The following is a 17,155-nucleotide window of genomic DNA, read 5'->3' as shown; positions in this document are numbered from 1 at the left end:
AAGACCCTGAGCCCTCTGCCATCGGCACCCCTGTGGCTTTAGCTGGTGAGGAGCTGGCAAGTTGCCTTGGGCCCCCTTCCAAGTAGAGCCCTGGTACCTGGGAGGAGTGCACCCTCCCCCGAGACCTCAGAGGCAGTTCTTTTATCCTTCCCATTTTACAGGCAGAGAAACTGAGGCACAGAGAAAACAAGATTCTTGGCTAAAAAGTCACACAGCCTACAAGTGGCACAGCCTAGTTTGATATTCATATTCTCATTCTCTCTCTCCTCCCTCCCTTTCTCTCCCTCTCCCTCTCTGTCTCTCTGTCTCTCTCTCTGTCTCTCTCTGTCTGTCTCTCTCTCTCTCTTTCTCTCTCTCTCACGCACGCACGCACGCACGCACACAATCAGTAGACAGCCCTTGGTAGTTACTGGATCACAAGGGCTCCAGGTACCTAGAGGACATGGGGCAGGTAGCTATAAGGTAAGTAATGAGAGGTCACAAAGAGCGAGCAGGCAGGAAGCCCCACAGAGTGGCCCTCCATCCACGGGCACATCCTTTCTGGCTCATGAGGCCAATCGCACCTCTGTCCAGTGTTATTATCTCCCACCCTAGATGAGGACATGGCTCAGTACGGAGAAACTGGTCGGGTCTCATGGGCGCTAGACCACAAGCTTGGACCTGGCCCCTCTTCCTAGCTGACTATGTGCTCAGGCCCACTGGGGGTCCTTGGCAGCAGAGGGAGAAGTCCCCTGGAACCACGGGGAGCTGGGCAGTCGGACGCTAGGGGAACACGATCTGCAAGCGATAGCTTGGAGGTGGCAGCTGCAGCACCAGCGGGCTGAGGCGGGTGCCCCTGGGTTCTGCCCAAGAACCCACACAACTTTCAAACCCAGGGAGGGATGGACCGCAAGGCCTCCTCCCGAGCCTCAGACCATGGCAGGAGACTGGAAGGGTGGTAGTTACTCAGCTGTGAGTTTAGGCGGCTAAAGAGCTTCCCTGGGCCTCAGTCTCTGTCTTTTGGGACGCTCCTCCCCTGTCACTGGAGCCCTACTGTCCCAAAGGGCAGCCAGGCAGAAGCCAAGCCGCTCACTCAGGGCTCTCAGCCTCTGGGTCTCCAATCCAGGGCACTGAGAGTAATGGCAGGTTCCTGGCTGGGTCAGGGCCCAGCCCACCCATACCTCCCCATGCGGGTGCCAGGGGCCACATGAGCAAGGCTGTGGGAGGCCTGGCTGTCCCCAGTCCCCAGCTCACGAGTTCTGGCCAGACTCACCATCTTTAGCTTGTGCTGCTGAAGGATTTCGTCCAGGTTCTGCCTCTTCTTGTAGTTGAAGTAAAAGTTCTTACACTGGGACACAGTCTTGGAGCCCACCATGCGGGCGATGGCTGACCAGTTCCTCCCATGTTCCAGGAGGCCTGTAGGTGGAGGGCAGGTGAGGGTTCACTACAGTCCAGGACCAAGGGGGCACAGCCAGGGATATCAGGAAACAAACGGTAACACGCATGGCCTCAAGTGAGGCCACGTTTAAGATTCTAGGGGGCAGAAGACAGCCTTCCCCCATCCTTCCCTCCCCAGTCGGGCGGGAGCTGTGGTGACCCAGCTTTGACACTGCACAGCTGCAGCGAGGCCTCAGGAGAACAAGCCTGCTTTCCGGTCTCACCATAGGTGAAGAGGAAAGTGAGCTGGAAGAGCAGAGGTCGGAGCAGGGTGAGCTTGGTCCTCAGACCAAAGGAGCCACACCAGGCTCAGCGCCCACCTGGCACTCGGCAGTCTCGGGTGGATCTGTCTCAAGCCACAGCTTGAGACCACATGGTGGGACAATCTGTGGAGGCCACCCCCTCTTCGACCCCACCAAGGCCACAGACATTTGCTCTCCAGCTCCGAGGCCATAAACCCTGAGCTAGAAGAGAAGGCTGTGGACCCTCTAGTCACAATGGGCCCCAGCTCCCCTGGAAGCAAATCTGGCCACTTTCCCTGGCAGTCGCAGAACCTGCCCCTGGCGGAAGAGGGTAGGAGACTGGAGGGCAGAGCCAGAACCTGAGCTCCAAAGCCATTTGGGATCACCAAGCTTCAAATCATTTTCTTCTACACCAGAGCAGAGCAAGAGGCTGTAACTGCTAGGATCTGATCTCTCAAGGCGGGGCGGGAAGGGTAGGGGTCCACCCCCTCATTCAAACCCCAGTTGGTGGCTTACTACAAACAAAGGAAACAATAAAAAAAATACAAAATACCCCCAACCCACCAGCAAGTGACCCCCTAGGTCTACAGGGCTGTGAAATCAGTCTGTATTGCCCCTCCCCCACACCCTGGTCAAGCTTGGAATTCCTGAATGTTTCCCACCCACCTCACCCAGCTCAGGAGGGGGTCTGAAGCCTCAGCTTCCCACTCTAGCCGCCTCCTCAGGGGGCCCCATGATATGGGGGAGGTGCAGGGCAGCCAGGCCACCTGCTGGCCTACAGTGACCACAGGAGCCACGTGGCTCCATCGCTGCTTCTCCGGGATCCTCAAGGGCAGGAGGCAGGGAGGGCCAGGGCTCAGGATCAAGTGTAACTCAGCCCCTGACCTTTCCCTCCGCCCGAGCCAGCAGCAGCTGCCACTTCCAGAACCTGGCGGCTGGGGCTGCGTTTATTTATATTACGGGAGTGCAGTCCAAGAGGGCCCAGCAAACACGTCAGGCCGAGGGATCGCAGGCCCGGAACCCCAGGGCAAGTCTCCATTTGGAGCTGTTGGGGGTGGGGTGCCTGAGGAGTTGAGGGGGAATGGCCAGACCCCAGAGAGCAGACATTTCCAAATTCAGTTAAGTCAACAAGGAGTCGGAACAGCTGGGTCTCCCAACGAACTCAGCCTATAGAAGCAAGGAGCTGACAGGGCGGGGGATGACGCTCAGCTGTCCCTGAACACGTGTGGTCACGGATGGCGATGGGCGAGCTGTTGGACAGCCCTTCCCAGAGTGAGCCACACAACCCCGGGGACACACGAGCTCCTCCGCTCTCGTTCTAGGAGCCTTACGTTGGGGTGCTGTGCAGGCACGGGAATACTTCGCACCCCATGTTGTAAAGACAGCCCAGCTGCCCTGTCCACCCCGGGGAGCCCCTCTGAGAATGTCCCAGCCAAGCTTGGAGCCCAGACTAAGTACAGCCTCCTTCCAGGGGATCTTGGCTGCACCCTAGAAAGGCAAGAAGGGGTGATAGGGGAAGGGGAGACAGAGCCACGGGTCCAAAATTCCAAGTCCCCACCACCACCACACGTGCAGTCGAAATTTCCTGTAGCCCCATCAAAGTCCCAGTCACCAGCCAACCCCACCCTCCAGCCCCATCACGGGCTGGGGACCACTCACATCCTCTCATCTGCGTCTCCCCCTCGGCCAAGTTTTCCGGAAACATCCGGCTGGAAGGATGCTCCAGGGAGCGGAGCAGCGATTAGGAGGCTGTGGCCGCAAGGCTGCTTAAGCTTTCTTGCTGGTATCCCCTGGTTCTACCTCTGTTCACATCCTCAGGAGCCGTGAGGGCAAAAGCAGGCACTGGGGGTGGGCCCGGGACTCCTCCTGCGCTGCTACCAGCTGCCCCAGGGAGCTGAGCACTGCCCTTCCTGCTTGGGAGGGGAGCGAGGGCTACAGCAGCGGGAAGTTGTCAGTTCTGTGTGCTGGGTTTCTCTGTGCCAGGCGTCACCAGTGAGCACGCGGCGTCCGCAGATCTTCCAGGCACCAGTGTCTCAGGGAGGACACTAGGGGAGGGTGCTGGCCCGGAGACCCCAGACCCACCAAGCCACACGAAATCCAAAAGCTCTGGGCAGGACAGGACCAGGCAGCTGTGTCCCTAAACGGCTGGGCTGTGGGTCCCTGGGCTCCGCGCAGCTCTTCTTGCTGCCTGACCCAACGAGCCGCGTCAGGACTGAATGTGACCTCCAGACGCGGCGGGCGGGGGCGGGCGGGGGCCGGGCACAGGCCCAGGTTCGGCTGGGCGGGCCAACTGGCACAGGCTCCCTCCCTCTCTCCCCATCCGTGGCAGCGTCAGCAGCGGTAAGAACAGACTGAGGGATCCAGAAAAACAGAGCTCCCACCCCCGGCAGGCAGGGAGCAAGCAGCCTCTTCCGCCCGCCCGCCAGCCAGCCCTCCCGCCAGCCAGCCGGTTCCACCTGCGGTCGCACCCCCCCTTCCTCACAGGCCCCCAAAGCCTGGACCAGTCAGCCTCCCAGAGGGCTGTGGGTGGCCAAGGTTTTCTAGGGGGGTGGAGGGTGGGGAACTTGGGATCTACTTAGGAGTACTCTGACACCACAACCATTTGTGGTGGTGGTGGTGGGGGCCTGGGACTCCCAGGGGTCTGGCCTAGGGTCTGGGGACCCTGGCTAGCTAATACATCCTCTATTCTCTGAGAGCACGTACGGTAAGGTCCCAAGTGCTCCCGGGAGGCAAAGACAACTGAGCTACCTCCTCGAGCAGCATCCGGTCAGGCTGACTTCTAGAACCAACTCTTTCCTCTAGCCCTTGCCCTTCCATTCTGTTCTAGAAGCCCAGAGGACAGGGACAGACAGATTGGAGCTTCCCTGTATCCCTGGCCAGCTGGCGGAGAGCTCCCAATAGTGCTGAGAACATGGCTCTTTCCCACAGAATCCCACTGTGCTCCACAGGGAACTCCAAAGGGGGCCGATGTGAGCAACCCCTGTGGAAATGTCCCTGGAAGGAAACCCTAAAGCCCCTAAGGCTGAGGAGCTCCAGAAACCAGAGCTCTACTGCTCCCAACCCTGAGAAGGCCCCAGGACATCTGCATTGGGCGCTGGGGTGGGTGGGTAGGGAGGTAGGATGGCATTTCATCTCCGTAGCATCTACTCCGAGTCCAGCTCTTTGTTAGACCCATTCGTGACTGCTGGCCTTCCGTACCCATGGGTGCTTGGACTGCAAAAGGCTCTCAAAAAGGAACGAAACTCTAGACACCTCAGTGTCTGAGGCTTGGAGGTCCCATGTATCCGTCCTGGGAGAGTTAGGCCTGAGGGCTCGGAGCAACGGTTTTGCCAGCCTGCCTTGCGGTCTTGGGTTCTCCCACCCCACTAATTTCTAAGGAAGGAATTTCAGTGGCAGCTTACTTAGGAAGTGAAATTGGCCAAGACAGGAAGTCAAGGCAGGGGGCCTGAGTCAGGGCCTGAAGCTGGCAGAGAGCTGAAGGAGCCCAGCAGCCACAAAGGGGAGGGAGAAATGGTGGCAAAAGGTGACCCTTTCTCATGTGCTACCTGGGACCCATGAAGCACTCAAGAGCTGTCTGTGACTGTCCAGTCCCGATCCCCTCCACAGGGATCTAAACTCAGCAAGTGTGTCAGCCTCTGACAGAACATGGGAGGAGGACTGACTCTCCCTCAGGCTGGGGCTTCCAGATCCCCCCAGGAAGAAGCTTAGGGGGGTCCCCCACCCCAGGCTCCACCCTCACACCAGCTTTCTTAGACTCCCTTGCAAAATAAAACCTTCCCAGAGCAAGAAGCCAGAGAAACATGTTCTCCACGTCCTGAGGCCTCTAGCCACATCTTCCTTCCTTAAGAAATGTTGAGCCCGCTCTAGACTCAAAGGATGTGTGATCGCTGAGGACCAGCACAGGGAGCTCTGCGGAGTCATCTGTGATGACCTTACCCTTGAACCCGCCCTGGCTGCCTTCTCCCGCAACCCCTGAGGCCTCAGTACTTGTACTTGCCAATCACTGGTACAATGGAGGTACTCCGTACCACATCAGACAAAGCCATCAGGGCTCGACCCAGGGCCAGCTGCCCACCTACAGAGCCACAGGCAGCCTGGTTCGCAGGGTCAGAATGTCCTGTCCCCCAGAGCCCTGGCTGGCTACACCAATGAGCCATATTCCTCATGCATGCCACTTTCTCATGGGCAAAGCCGAGCCACGGTGCACCTGGAAACTGGGATCACAAGGGCCATTCACTACCTGTCCCTCCCCGAAGTCAGATGCCATCCAAGAGTGAGGGAAGGCCGGAGCCCGCAACATCTCCTTTAGGGCACTGATTAGGGACAAGCATCCAGAGCATGACCCATGTCTGGCCATACCTCAGTCCACATGGGAGCCTCCTTTCTCCTTGGGGATCAACACTAGAGGCCAAAGCCCTCCAGAGACTTCTTCAGGGTCACCTCCATCCTGCCTATGGGGATCTCCCGCCCTCTCACCATCTCCTCACTTAGATGAAGCCTGGTGTTCATGGTCCCTGAACTTAGTGCACTGGCCATTGGCTGGGCACACTGCTCGCTTGGCCAGCCCACTTCCCTGCTGTGCACAGGGCCCCCAGTGAGGCACATGGTGCTGTACTCTTGGGAAGGTCAGTCTGGCCTGGGAATGGGGACAGCATGAACTCTGACAGAACAGTGGCTGAGCCTCCCCACCCCCACCAGGTCTAGGTACTCAACCATGAGAAGGATGAGACGAGACCACTGGCAGGCAGGGCTCTCAAGGGAGGGTGTGTCTACTGAACATAGCTAGCATGGGACACTCCACTGCCTGCTCTGGAGACAGCATCCAATGACCCTGGTCTAAGCCACTGGCTCTGGTCAGGGTCAGAATTCCTTAGGGGCTGGGCTAACCTCTCTTGGGGAACCTGAGGCTATTGGTCCAGCCCAATAGCACCCAAACCCCCACCCACCTGTGGTCTTTGTCCAAAGGGAGGCAGGGCCAGGTCCCCGGGTATAGCCAGGTCCTGAGGAGGCAGTTTCCAGCTGGTGCTCAGGTCTCAGCCTCTGTGAGCCCAGGAAAGCAGCCCTGCCCTCTAAGCACACATATACCACACACAGAAAGATCATGGGCCATCGGGTAGGCGGAATCCAACTCCAGGTCCCTTCCATCCCTTTGAAACCCCACCTTTGTCACCGATGCCACTGTGGCCTCTCTACTTCCTCCTCTCACACACCCGCACTGCGCTGTCTGGGTTTCTAATGTCTCACTTGAGTGCACTGTCCCTGACACGGGGCTATCTGCCCCACTGGTTGCCCTTCCTTCCTTCCTCCATTACTTAAAGCAGTAGCCTACAGACCGCCCAACCGATTTAATCCCGTCCCTACTAAATCCTGTTTTGCAACTCAAGAGCTGGGGTTCTAATCCCAGACCCCCCACATCACAGCTATGCTCACTCCACACGTCTGGGCCTCTTTCCTTATCTGCATTCAGAGCAGCTGCCTCAAAGCAGGACAGGGGCAAGCATTGGCCTCCATAGTTAACTGGCTCCACTTGTGCCTGAGCAACTTCCAGGGGCATCCCACCCCTCAGGAGACAGGCGAGGATCGATCCCATGCAGGCAGAGTTAGGACTCCAATCCAGCTTGTGTGCTGCCCTGCAGTCTGCACTTGAGCACCCACTGTATACCAAGTACTGCAAACATTTGGCTCCTGCCCTGATGTTGAACCTGGGAGGCAGACCTCCCTGCCTCTTTCTAGCGAGCAAATGACAACGAGGTGGAAATGAGGACGCAGTCAGATCAGGAGCTGTGATGGGGCTGGGGCAAGGTACCAAACTGCCTAAGGCATCAGGACTTCAAGGTCGGCTATTGAGTAATTATTGACTATTGATCAAAAAGCTGCTCTGATGTGCTGAGCTGGGCAATGCTCCTAGCTCAAGTTTTATGTCCGCCCAGAAGTTATTATCACAGGGACAGACCCTCCAAGGGAGCAGAATGGTCGGTCATTCCGCTGGGGTGGGTCAACTTATAAAGAATCTGTGACACGCCTTTAATCACAGAACTCAGGAGGCAGAGGCGGGCACCTCTTCAAGTTCAAGGCTACAAAGAGATCCTGTCTTAAAAAGAGAGTGAGCGAGTGAGCGAGAAGGGGAGGGATGGGGGAAGGGAGGAGGGGGAAATCCTGGTGAATGGGGGGAGGGGTGTCGAGGTCACCACGGGAAGGCAGCCAGTAGCCTGAGCCCACCACCCAAGGTAGGATCTAAGTGCAGAACTGTCCCTGGGGCCTTGGAAGGAACATGGCCCTGCCTACACTTCACCTTTGCACCTCTAGGTTCCTGAGCAAGGGAGAGAAAAATTTCCTATTGTGCTGATGCCAGTGACTGGTTGTAGGGGTGAAGAAAGTGACGGGTCTAGACCACACACAGGAAATCCAACTCGGTTTCTCTGGGGGCTGGATTCTTCTGCAGCTGTCCTTCACAGCTGGGCTACGTACAGAGGACGCTCCAGCAGCTCTAGACACCTGGTTGCTTACCTGCCTGAGTTCCCTGAGGGCCTGGTTCTCTTGTGGGCTCCTACGCCACACTGGGCCAAGGATGGGTGGGTACCATCTGCCTGGGACACAGCTTGGCTGGGGTCATTTTCCTCTCTGAGTTGTCAGCACTCTCGCGGCAGGGTGCTCTGGAACATTCTTAGCCTCTCACCCCCTCAGGCTGTGGAAAAGGAGCTACCTCGGGCTGTGCGCACCTGCCTCCCCGCCCCCGCCTCCGGAACAGCCATCAGCAGCCACGGCAAGCAGGCATAATTGTCCAGATTGCTGTAATTCACAGCAGCAGCCCGCGCCGGCGCTCACGGCGCTATTTCAAATGTCACTGAGCAGGGCTGGTGCACACAGGCCCCAGGATCAGTGGGGACGAGCTCCCAGCCCTCTCTATAGGCCCTAACCTTGAGACAGTGGCATCGGGGAGCTCCATCCCAGCTGGTGAGTCATCCCACCCCCTCCCACCTCCTGATCTGCCCTTCCAAAAGGGAGAGAGCAGCCTCCCGGTATCAGGCACCAGCATGAGCTTTAAGATCTGGGCACTTCCCAGGAGCACTTTGGAGTCAGTATGCTGAGACCCCAGGACCCCATGTGTGGATAAAAGCAAAGGGGTCACATGATCTCCACAGAAGCACGCAGAGCCCAAGGCAGGAATAACCCACCACTTTGTCACCAGGTGAGCCCACAATCGAAGTGTGTGTGTGTGTGTGTGTGTGTGTGTGTGTGTGTGTGTGTGTGTGTGTGTTGGGGGGGGGGGAAGGTCAGGTCGAGCTTCACATAGCTCTACAGCCCTCATAGGTGCACAAGCAACCCTGAAAACAGCGCTAAGTGAGTGCAGCCAGGCATGCGGACTACAGCGGCAGCAGGCATCATTCCTGTAAGTGTCAGGGCAAAATGACTTCTAGCCACAGACCGGAAGTCCATTAGTGCTGCCTCGCCCCTGGACTGATGGGCAGGAGGGACCGATAATGGGTTCGGGATTTCCATCCAGGGCGTGGAAGCTTGCAGCATACCACTGTGGGCAAACATAGGTGGGTGTGCTTTGGGGTTTTTTCTTTTTGTTTGAGACAGGGTCTCAGGTAGCCCATGCTGGTTTCCCACTTGCTATGAACTCATGACACTGTTCTCATGGTGTCACGGAACTCACAATCCCCCTGCCTCCGCCTTCCAAGGGCTGGGATCACAAGCATGTCGCACAACGCCCGGGTTAGTAGCTTCTCAGTGGTCAGGTCTGTTATACGGACTTTGAGGAGATTAAACCATGGGAATCAGACCATTATGTAAAGACCTTTTAGAATTCATACCACAAACCACAATGTAGACACAAAAAATAAAGAACCACACAGTCCCCCTGGGGTGACAGCACACCGCACCCAGCCATCTGGAGACACAATCTCAGAGCCCTGTGAACAGATATTGCTGTCCTTGCCGAGCGTTGGCCCAGTCCCCGGCCAAGCCCACCCTTGGGTGAAAGAGGGCAAAGGCAAGAAAGACATTTGCTCAGGTGGAGAACCAGGAATACTCAATGGACCCTCCAGGTTGGTGGATGCTCTCAGGTGGTGTGGGACTCCTGCTGGGCCCAGCAGACCCCCAGCGAACCCCACAGGAGTGGGGAGGAGCAGGTCTGAGGACCAGAGCCACAGGTGGCAGTGGCGGCAGCTCCTAATAAAAGCCACCGGTCCCCACCATGCACACGGCAGTGTGAACACAACGTCCACAGCCAAGGGGCAGAAGCAGGGGCAGGGTCTGAGCAGAGTGTGTGAAGGATGAGAGGCGGGCGAGAGGACTGGGCTGGCTCCTGATCCTCAGGAGCTATGGGAGGCCTCCAGCCCGGACTCCTCATCCACAATAGGGGGCAGAAATGGAAGCTACATCTCAGAGAAGGGTCAGGTGGCAACTAAGGCAGAAGCCAACTGGAATGCCACACTCAAGTGGCCTTGTGTCTCTCGGAAGTACATGGCAGAAGTAGGGACAGACACAGTTGCTAGCTCTGGGACCCTCAGTGAAAGCCGCCCATCTTAAGAATCTTAATGCCTGGCTTCAACTCCTTATAGCCATCCTGGCACTCCCATCTTAGAGATGGGTAAACTGAGGCTCAGAGATAGGTCACCTATCATAAGCTGGAAAGTGAGGGCTCGGGCATAATGACTGTGGTTTCAAGGGAGAGGTTATGATGTCACCAGGGCAAGGGTACCAGGGCCCCAGGAGGCGTCCCCTCAAAGGTCAGGGCTCAGAGAGGTGCTGGGGTACGGGGTCTTGTCTGACCAGCAAGGTGTGACAGTGAGATGTGAACCTCAGAGCACCCTAGCACATGGCCTAACACAGCCTGCCATGTCACCAACAGCCAGTGACTCCCTGATTTTGAAAACTCAGTCTTGGCCTTGGGATGTAGACAGTTATTATGACTACGCCAGGCCTGAGGAACACACCACCAAAACCTAGGCGTGAATTCCCAACGTTTGCAGAGCACGAACTTGCACCCAGCGTGGGGACCTCTGAGACCCCACCTAAGAGCCGCACAACTGGTGAGAAGACAGTGCCCCCGGTGCCACTGACACCGTGGCTGGCCTTCATGGCCAGGGAACTGTGACTCCATCAACCACCTTGAGCTAGCTACTCGCGCACTGAAACCACAGGCTCCTGCACCATCCTGACTTCAGGTACTGGTCACCGCTCGAGAAAGAGACCCGGTCTCTGGCAAGTTCAACCGAGGCTCTAAAGAGCCCCTGCTCCCTGCCAGATGCACCGGCAGCTTTTCAAGACTGGCAATCCAGTGCACACCATCGTGGTGGCGCCTTACCTTTCTTTGCTGTCTCCATCTCTTCCTCAGTCCAGCGAGAGCTCTCGTTCATCTCCATGGAAGCTGCAAAGACGACGGGCATTGGGAGGAGTTCCACAGATGCTTTCCCTGCATTCTGCTCTGGGCTAGCAGAGGCCCAATCCCAGCCACCCCCTACCACAGTGCCTGATGCTCACGTTAAGGGGCCAGGCACCGTACACAGCCCCCTCCCCCGCCCCTGCAATGCTCTCACGGGCAGCACCACAGCCTGTGATGCTGGGAGGAATCTGATCTCTCCATTCGCACATTCGCAGACAAGGAAAGAAGTGGCCAGGGACTGGATCAGGACACCTGTTTCTACTTGCACGTCGCTAGGACGGGGTGGCCCACCTGGGGACACGGTCACAAGTGCAGAGCGGGTCGTTTCATAGACGTGACCCTCTAGATCAGCGGTTTTCAATCCGTGGGTCCCACAACCCCCGTAGGAGCCGCACATCAGATATTTGTATTACAATTGATAACAGTAACAAAATTAGTTATGAAGTATCAACGAAATAATTTTATGGTTGGGGAAGGGGATTCACATGAGGAACTGTATTAAAGGGCTGAGGCGTTAGGAAGGCTGAGAACCACTGTTCTCAATGCTCACAGCCTGTCTCCTACCACAACCATCAAAATGGCCCCTCGGCATTTGCTCACGTCTCATGAATGATGTCACCATGGCTAGGCCTCCTCTTGTGCCTGTGACTATTCACTCTCCCTAGCTTGTCCAAGGACAACAAGGCCCTTCAGAAGGGACGTAGCCAGGCACAGGTTGGGCGGAAGCAGCCTTGTTGGGATGACACGCCATACACCAAGTGCCCTGCGGGTGGCCTGCAGTGGCCCAGCTATGAGCCCCTGCCTGGGGAGTGTTGAGAACTGTGGCAGGCACAATGTGGTAGATTCAAATGGAGGGGACAGGGAGGCCAGCGAGTAGTTCAAGGCAGGAAGAAAACGGATAAAAATTATGTCCATTCCTGTTGCAAACCCCGGGCTGTCTCCTGGATCTCAGAGTCCCCTGTCTTTCCACACACACCTCCATGGGAGGCTTTGCACACTACGGGTAGAAGATTCTGGAACACTGAGAAAAGCCCAGGGTGTATTTCCTATCTTCCAAGTCTAGTCCAAGCACCAGGCCGGGGCTTAGAGGACTGCCCCACATATGAGGTGCGCTTCACAGGCCTTCTGGCACACTGCCACCATAACTGGCAGCTGCCACACTCCCACAAAAGCCACACAGGATTTGTGGTCAGTGGGGTGAGTTCGAATCCCAATTATATCCTAACTTGAGGAAAGCTGCACTGGCCCCAGCAGCTCATACATGAAGCCCAAGCCAGTCCCAAGAGGAGTGAATGCCTACTGCAGACCCACTAGAGAAACAGAACTGGCCCACTCACATCCACCCACCCAGGAAGAGACCCAAACAGCCAAGATGACACAGGAGGAGTGTGCACTGCTGCCCCTGGTGGCTGCCCCTGGAACTGCAGCCCAGCACACCCTATTTTCTCCAGCTCATCACCACCCTGGGTCCACAGGGCCCCATCTTCTGATTTAACTCAACAAAGAGGGCTGTGTGGGGGAGGGGTGGGTTTCACAGTCTCTTCCCAGTCCTAGGCTCCGCCTGCACCCAGGTTGGAGGCTTCTGTTTTTTCTTTTCTTTTCTTTTTTTTTTTTCCTTCGGAGCTGGGGACCGAACCCAGGGCCTTGCCTAGCAAGCGCTCTACCACTGAGCTAAATCCCCAACCTGGTTAGAGCTTCTGGAATCTCTTATATTCTTGTGTATATTTTCTCTCTGTCCACATGCAGATGCCGAGGCAAAGAGAGAAAGTTCCAGGTCACAATGAGCTCAGTTAGCCAAACACTTTATGGAAACCCAAAAATCCAGTTCCAGGGCAGTTCGCTTGTCTTCCCTCCCAGTCCCCAGCCTGCTCACCTAGCTCTGAACTTTGCTGCGGGGTGGCCGTCTCCTCATGGTTGGCCTCGTTGGCCATGGAGCGTGTGATCCGGCCTTTGCGGCGGCCTTGGCTGTTGGCAGTTTTGCGGCCTTTGGAGGCCACAGCCTCTTTCTCATCGTTGTCCTCTCCAGAAGTGTCGTCTGTCTTCTCCCTGCCGTCATGGAAGAGGCATCAGGATGGGTCAGCTGGAGCTGGACACCCCCAGGACAACTGGGGGAGACCTTTGGATCGCTCTCTCAGAGCTGGAGAGAGGAAAGAGCTGCTGCTGGCCAAAAGGGCGCTGTGGGTAGGCAGTGCCATGGGCAGCCAGGCCCTGCAGCAGTATCTCAGCCCTGAAGGGCAGCGGGAGCCCCTCCAGATGAGGGTGGGAAGGGCAGTTGTGAAGTCACCCGACTCCACATCACCAGTGGAGCCTCAAGTGATGCTCACAGACAGCACCAACCATCACCACACACCAAACAGGAAGCCTGGCTAGGGGCCTTCGGGACTCTATGAGCCCCCTCACTAGCCACAGGGGACTTGATTCTCTACCTCTACAGAGCGATTTGCTTAGGGTATACAGGACAGCAATCGCAGCCCAGCTGAGCCGTGGGGGTGCACATGACCTGGGGACCGGGCTTCTCAGAAGCAACTGGGGCAGATTTATCACCTCTGTCACCCATTCATCTTCCTGAAAGATGCTGGCTGGAGCCGTGGAGACAGGGAAGGAGACGGGGAAGGAGGAGGCTCTGCCGTGCAAGGGCCCACCACAGCACCTGCGGCCCCTCCACCTTCTCCCACTGGCTGGGAGGTGCCGATGGGGGTGAGTATGGAGGTGAGGGCTGCCAGATGCTTGCATCCATGTTGCCCCACCCCACCCCCGGAGGGGGCCCTTCAGCTGTCTCTCCCTTGTGGACCTCAGGGGCCTTGGAGGGGATGCAAGGCTGAGTGCCAAAGTGGCTGTCTGGATTTATGAGTCCCGGAGCAGGGCTCAAATGAGCAATCAGTCTCCTAGGTCTCTGGGGGGCGGGGAGGAGGGGTGTGCAGAGAGGGTGGGGGATGCAGGGAGCGGGGGCTGAGGCTTCCGGGAGGAAAGGCCTGGGAGAACTGGCTGGGGCTCCAAACCGGCGCCAGGCTCTGCTCCCCAGGGCCCAGGTGTGAGCTGCGCAGCTGCAAGGCCTTACTTGCTGAGTTCTTCCTTCTCGTTCTCCGCATCCTGCTTCTCCTCCTCCTTGTCGGCTTCCTTCTCCTTCTCCTTCTCCTCCTTCTCCTCCTGGCTGCTCCGTGCCATCTGCTGCTGCTGCTGCTGCTGTTGCTGCTGCTGTTGCTGCTGCTGCTGCTGCTACAGCCCGGGGAGCAGAGGCAGGAGGGAAAACGGGAGACAGGTGAAGCTGGGGAAGGGAGGGTCGGTGAACACAGAGGCCAGGGCAGCTGGGAAGCCAGCCAGCTGGGAGAGGTCGGAGGCGGAGTGGAGCATTAAAAAGCACCGCACTTGGGCACAGGGGTTTGATTCCTGCCTTCTCCACTGAGCCCAGAGGAAGGGCACCTGCAGAAAGCCCTGGCAGGGAGGCGGGTAGTAGGTGGGATGCAGGCAGGGACGACACCAACACAGGGTGTGTGTGGGAGGGGGGGCAGCCCTTTCCCTCCCTTGTTCCTTCCTGGCAGAAAAACATCGGTGCACAACGCTTTAGGGCCTTGTCTTTTATAGGATTAGGCAATACTGGGGACAGACAGGGGCATCATGACATACTGGTAATACGGCAAAAGCCTGACTTGTGTAGTCACAGTGCGCTCTTAAAGCAATGCTTTTGTGTCCTCAGGGTCCTCAGGGTCACTCTCTCCAACTACCAAGAATCCCATGTTCTCTAATGAGGGGCCAGGGCAGTCATCCCACCCACAAGTAGCCACGAATGGCTGCAGGCTCCTCAGCTGGGTACCAGATGTCAGTCGGCCAGCCTGAGTCCTTCTTTCAGATTCTAACCCTCCATACAGCCCAGAGGCGAAGCCTCGTTTGCCCTGGCACTGAAGGAGTTTCCTGTCAGCTCAACGGTGTTCCCTCTTCATGTGCCCAAGTCAAGCCATAAAAACTGGGGGTGAGAACTCAAGGGGACGGAAGGCTTCACAGCTGTCAGCACATCTGGCTTCAGCTGTCCCACGCAGGGGCATAGTAGCCAAGCCACTCAAGTCGTGTTTCCCGCCTCCACATAGAGGGCTGGGTGGGGGACTCAGGTCTGGCTGCCCACGGCATGAACCACAAGGTGTCTCTGCACCCGGGGCTGCACCTCTGTGGATGGGGGTGACAGCAGAGGGTAGGCTGCCTTGGCCTGAATGAACCCATATGCTTGGCCCCTCCTGGCTCCTGAGAGACCTGAAGCGGGTACTGGGTCCCTACGACCAGTCGCTTGAGGCTGGCAAATCCCAGTCTGCAAGTCTGGCCGACAGCGCTGGCCAGCCATGCCTAGGGATTTCAAGCTTGTTGTAGCCTCACGAGCAGCTCTGCTTCCTGACACCCAAAGGCTGCCAGACCCCAACCGTGCCAAGGCCACTGTGAGCCCAGGCTGGAGGCAGCATCAATATTTTTAATGCCCCAGCGTAGTTACAAGTTGGTACACATGTGTAACCCCGTACCCCAACAGCTGGGAGGGAGAGGCAGGAGGACTGTGACAAATTCAAAGGGCTAGCCAGGGCTACAGGGTGAGATCCTGCCTCAAAACCATCCAAATGAAAATAAAATGAACTCCCAGGCTGTTCCAGCGCACTGCAGACTAGGACCTTAAGCCTGGCTGGCGAGGTCTTATCTAAAGGACTTCAGGCTGCACAACCTGTAGGTTCCAAGGCACCTGGCTTGGCTCTGCCACAAATGGGAATGACCACATGCCAATAAAGCTTTATTTACAAAAGCAAATGGGAGGCGGAGTTTGGCTATAGGCTGATGCTAGGCTATCCCAAGGTTCCCCATGTTTACCTAGCCCCTGACAAATCTGCTGTTAAGGTCCTCAGACCAGAGTGAGAAACCGGCAGGGTTTCTGTATCCCATGGTAGAAAGGACGCTAGAGGAGACCTCAGCCCCAGCTTGCGGAGGCAGGAGAGGCAGAATGCCACGCTCCCCCAGAATCAAGTGGCAATTCATCAGTTATGGGCAAGGTGACCACATATGTCCCCCACCCCCAGATCACAGCACTATGAACACCCTGAAAGGATCCTCGGGGAGGTTCATGTATCTGTTCAGATCTGCTAGGACCCGTTTTTCCTTCCAGAGGACGACACTAGTAAGGACAGGTGTCGGCTGACAACACGCATGGGATGGAACTGTCCTCACATCACACGTCCAGCTTCTTGCTCCTCCCAACAACCCTGATGTTACATTGTTCCACAGATGAGAACAAGACACAGAGAGGTAAAGCAATCCATCTAAGGTCACACAGCATTTCCTAGCAGAGCCTGCAGCCAAATGGAACCCCAAAGATAACCTCCTCAGGGACTCTTGGTTCCACCAAGTTAGCAGAACTGCTATTCCTACCCTAAACAAACTCTTGTCTACAGGGGGCACCAAGACCCCAGGAAGTGTAAAGACCAAACTTACAGAACATGAAGCTGACACAGTCAGGACTGAGGTGTTAAGTGATAACATAGGTAAAAACCTTTGTGATGGTTTAAATATGCATGGCTTATGGGAAGTGGCACTATTAGGAGGTGTGGCCTTGTTAGGGGAAGTGCATCACTGTGAAGACGGGTCTTTGAGGTCTCATATGGTCTTAAGTCTGGCCAGGGTGATCCTGACCCTCTTCCTGGCTGCCTTCAGATCAAGATGTAGAAGGCTCAGATCCATCTAGAGCACCATGTCTGCCTGGATGCTGTCATACTTCCTGCCTTGATGACCATGGACTGAACCTCTGAGCCTGTAAGCCAGCCCCAATTAAACGCTGACCCTTATAATAGTTGCTTTGGTCATGGTGTCTCTTCCCAGCAATAAAATGCCAAGGTTTGAACCTTCAAAAGGCACAAACAGCCCTGTGTGGCCTTGAGTCACCAAGACCCTTCAGATGAGGAAGCCTGGTAAGACCCAGCCCCTGCACTGGGTCTTCAGGGCTGTGTGGCGGCCAAGATCAAGGGAAGGGATTGGGGAGCCCTTGGATTCCATCCCAAACTTAAATAAACGAAAGAGAACCTGACAGTTCAGAGCCATCCTGACTAATACACTCAGTCATTCATTCAATAAACACTGTACTAAC

The 17,155-nt window shown here is 56.6% G+C and overlaps 1 protein-coding gene across 52 annotated transcripts in view; it reads right to left on the bottom strand.

Annotated features, from left to right (window-relative positions):
* Positions 1-17,155, bottom strand: part of Ncor2 (nuclear receptor co-repressor 2) — a 162,646-nt gene that overhangs the window by 38,546 nt on the left and 106,945 nt on the right. For 50 of the 52 annotated variants that reach the window (NM_001437571.1, XM_087578889.1, XM_087578920.1 and 47 more), the window contains 4 exon segments: positions 1,253-1,395; positions 10,972-11,034; positions 12,923-13,095; positions 14,108-14,265. In NM_001437571.1, coding sequence (NP_001424500.1) covers positions 1,253-1,395; positions 10,972-11,034; positions 12,923-13,095; positions 14,108-14,265 — 537 coding nt within the window. 52 annotated transcript variants of the gene reach the window in all.

Source organism: Rattus norvegicus, chromosome 12, assembly GCF_021556685.1.
Source record: "Rattus norvegicus strain SHRSP/BbbUtx chromosome 12, alternate assembly SHRSP_T2T, whole genome shotgun sequence".
Taxonomy (NCBI): Eukaryota; Metazoa; Chordata; class Mammalia; order Rodentia; family Muridae; genus Rattus; species Rattus norvegicus.
Note: the sequence above shows the minus strand (reverse complement) of the source record. Positions and strands in the feature narration are given on the sequence as shown.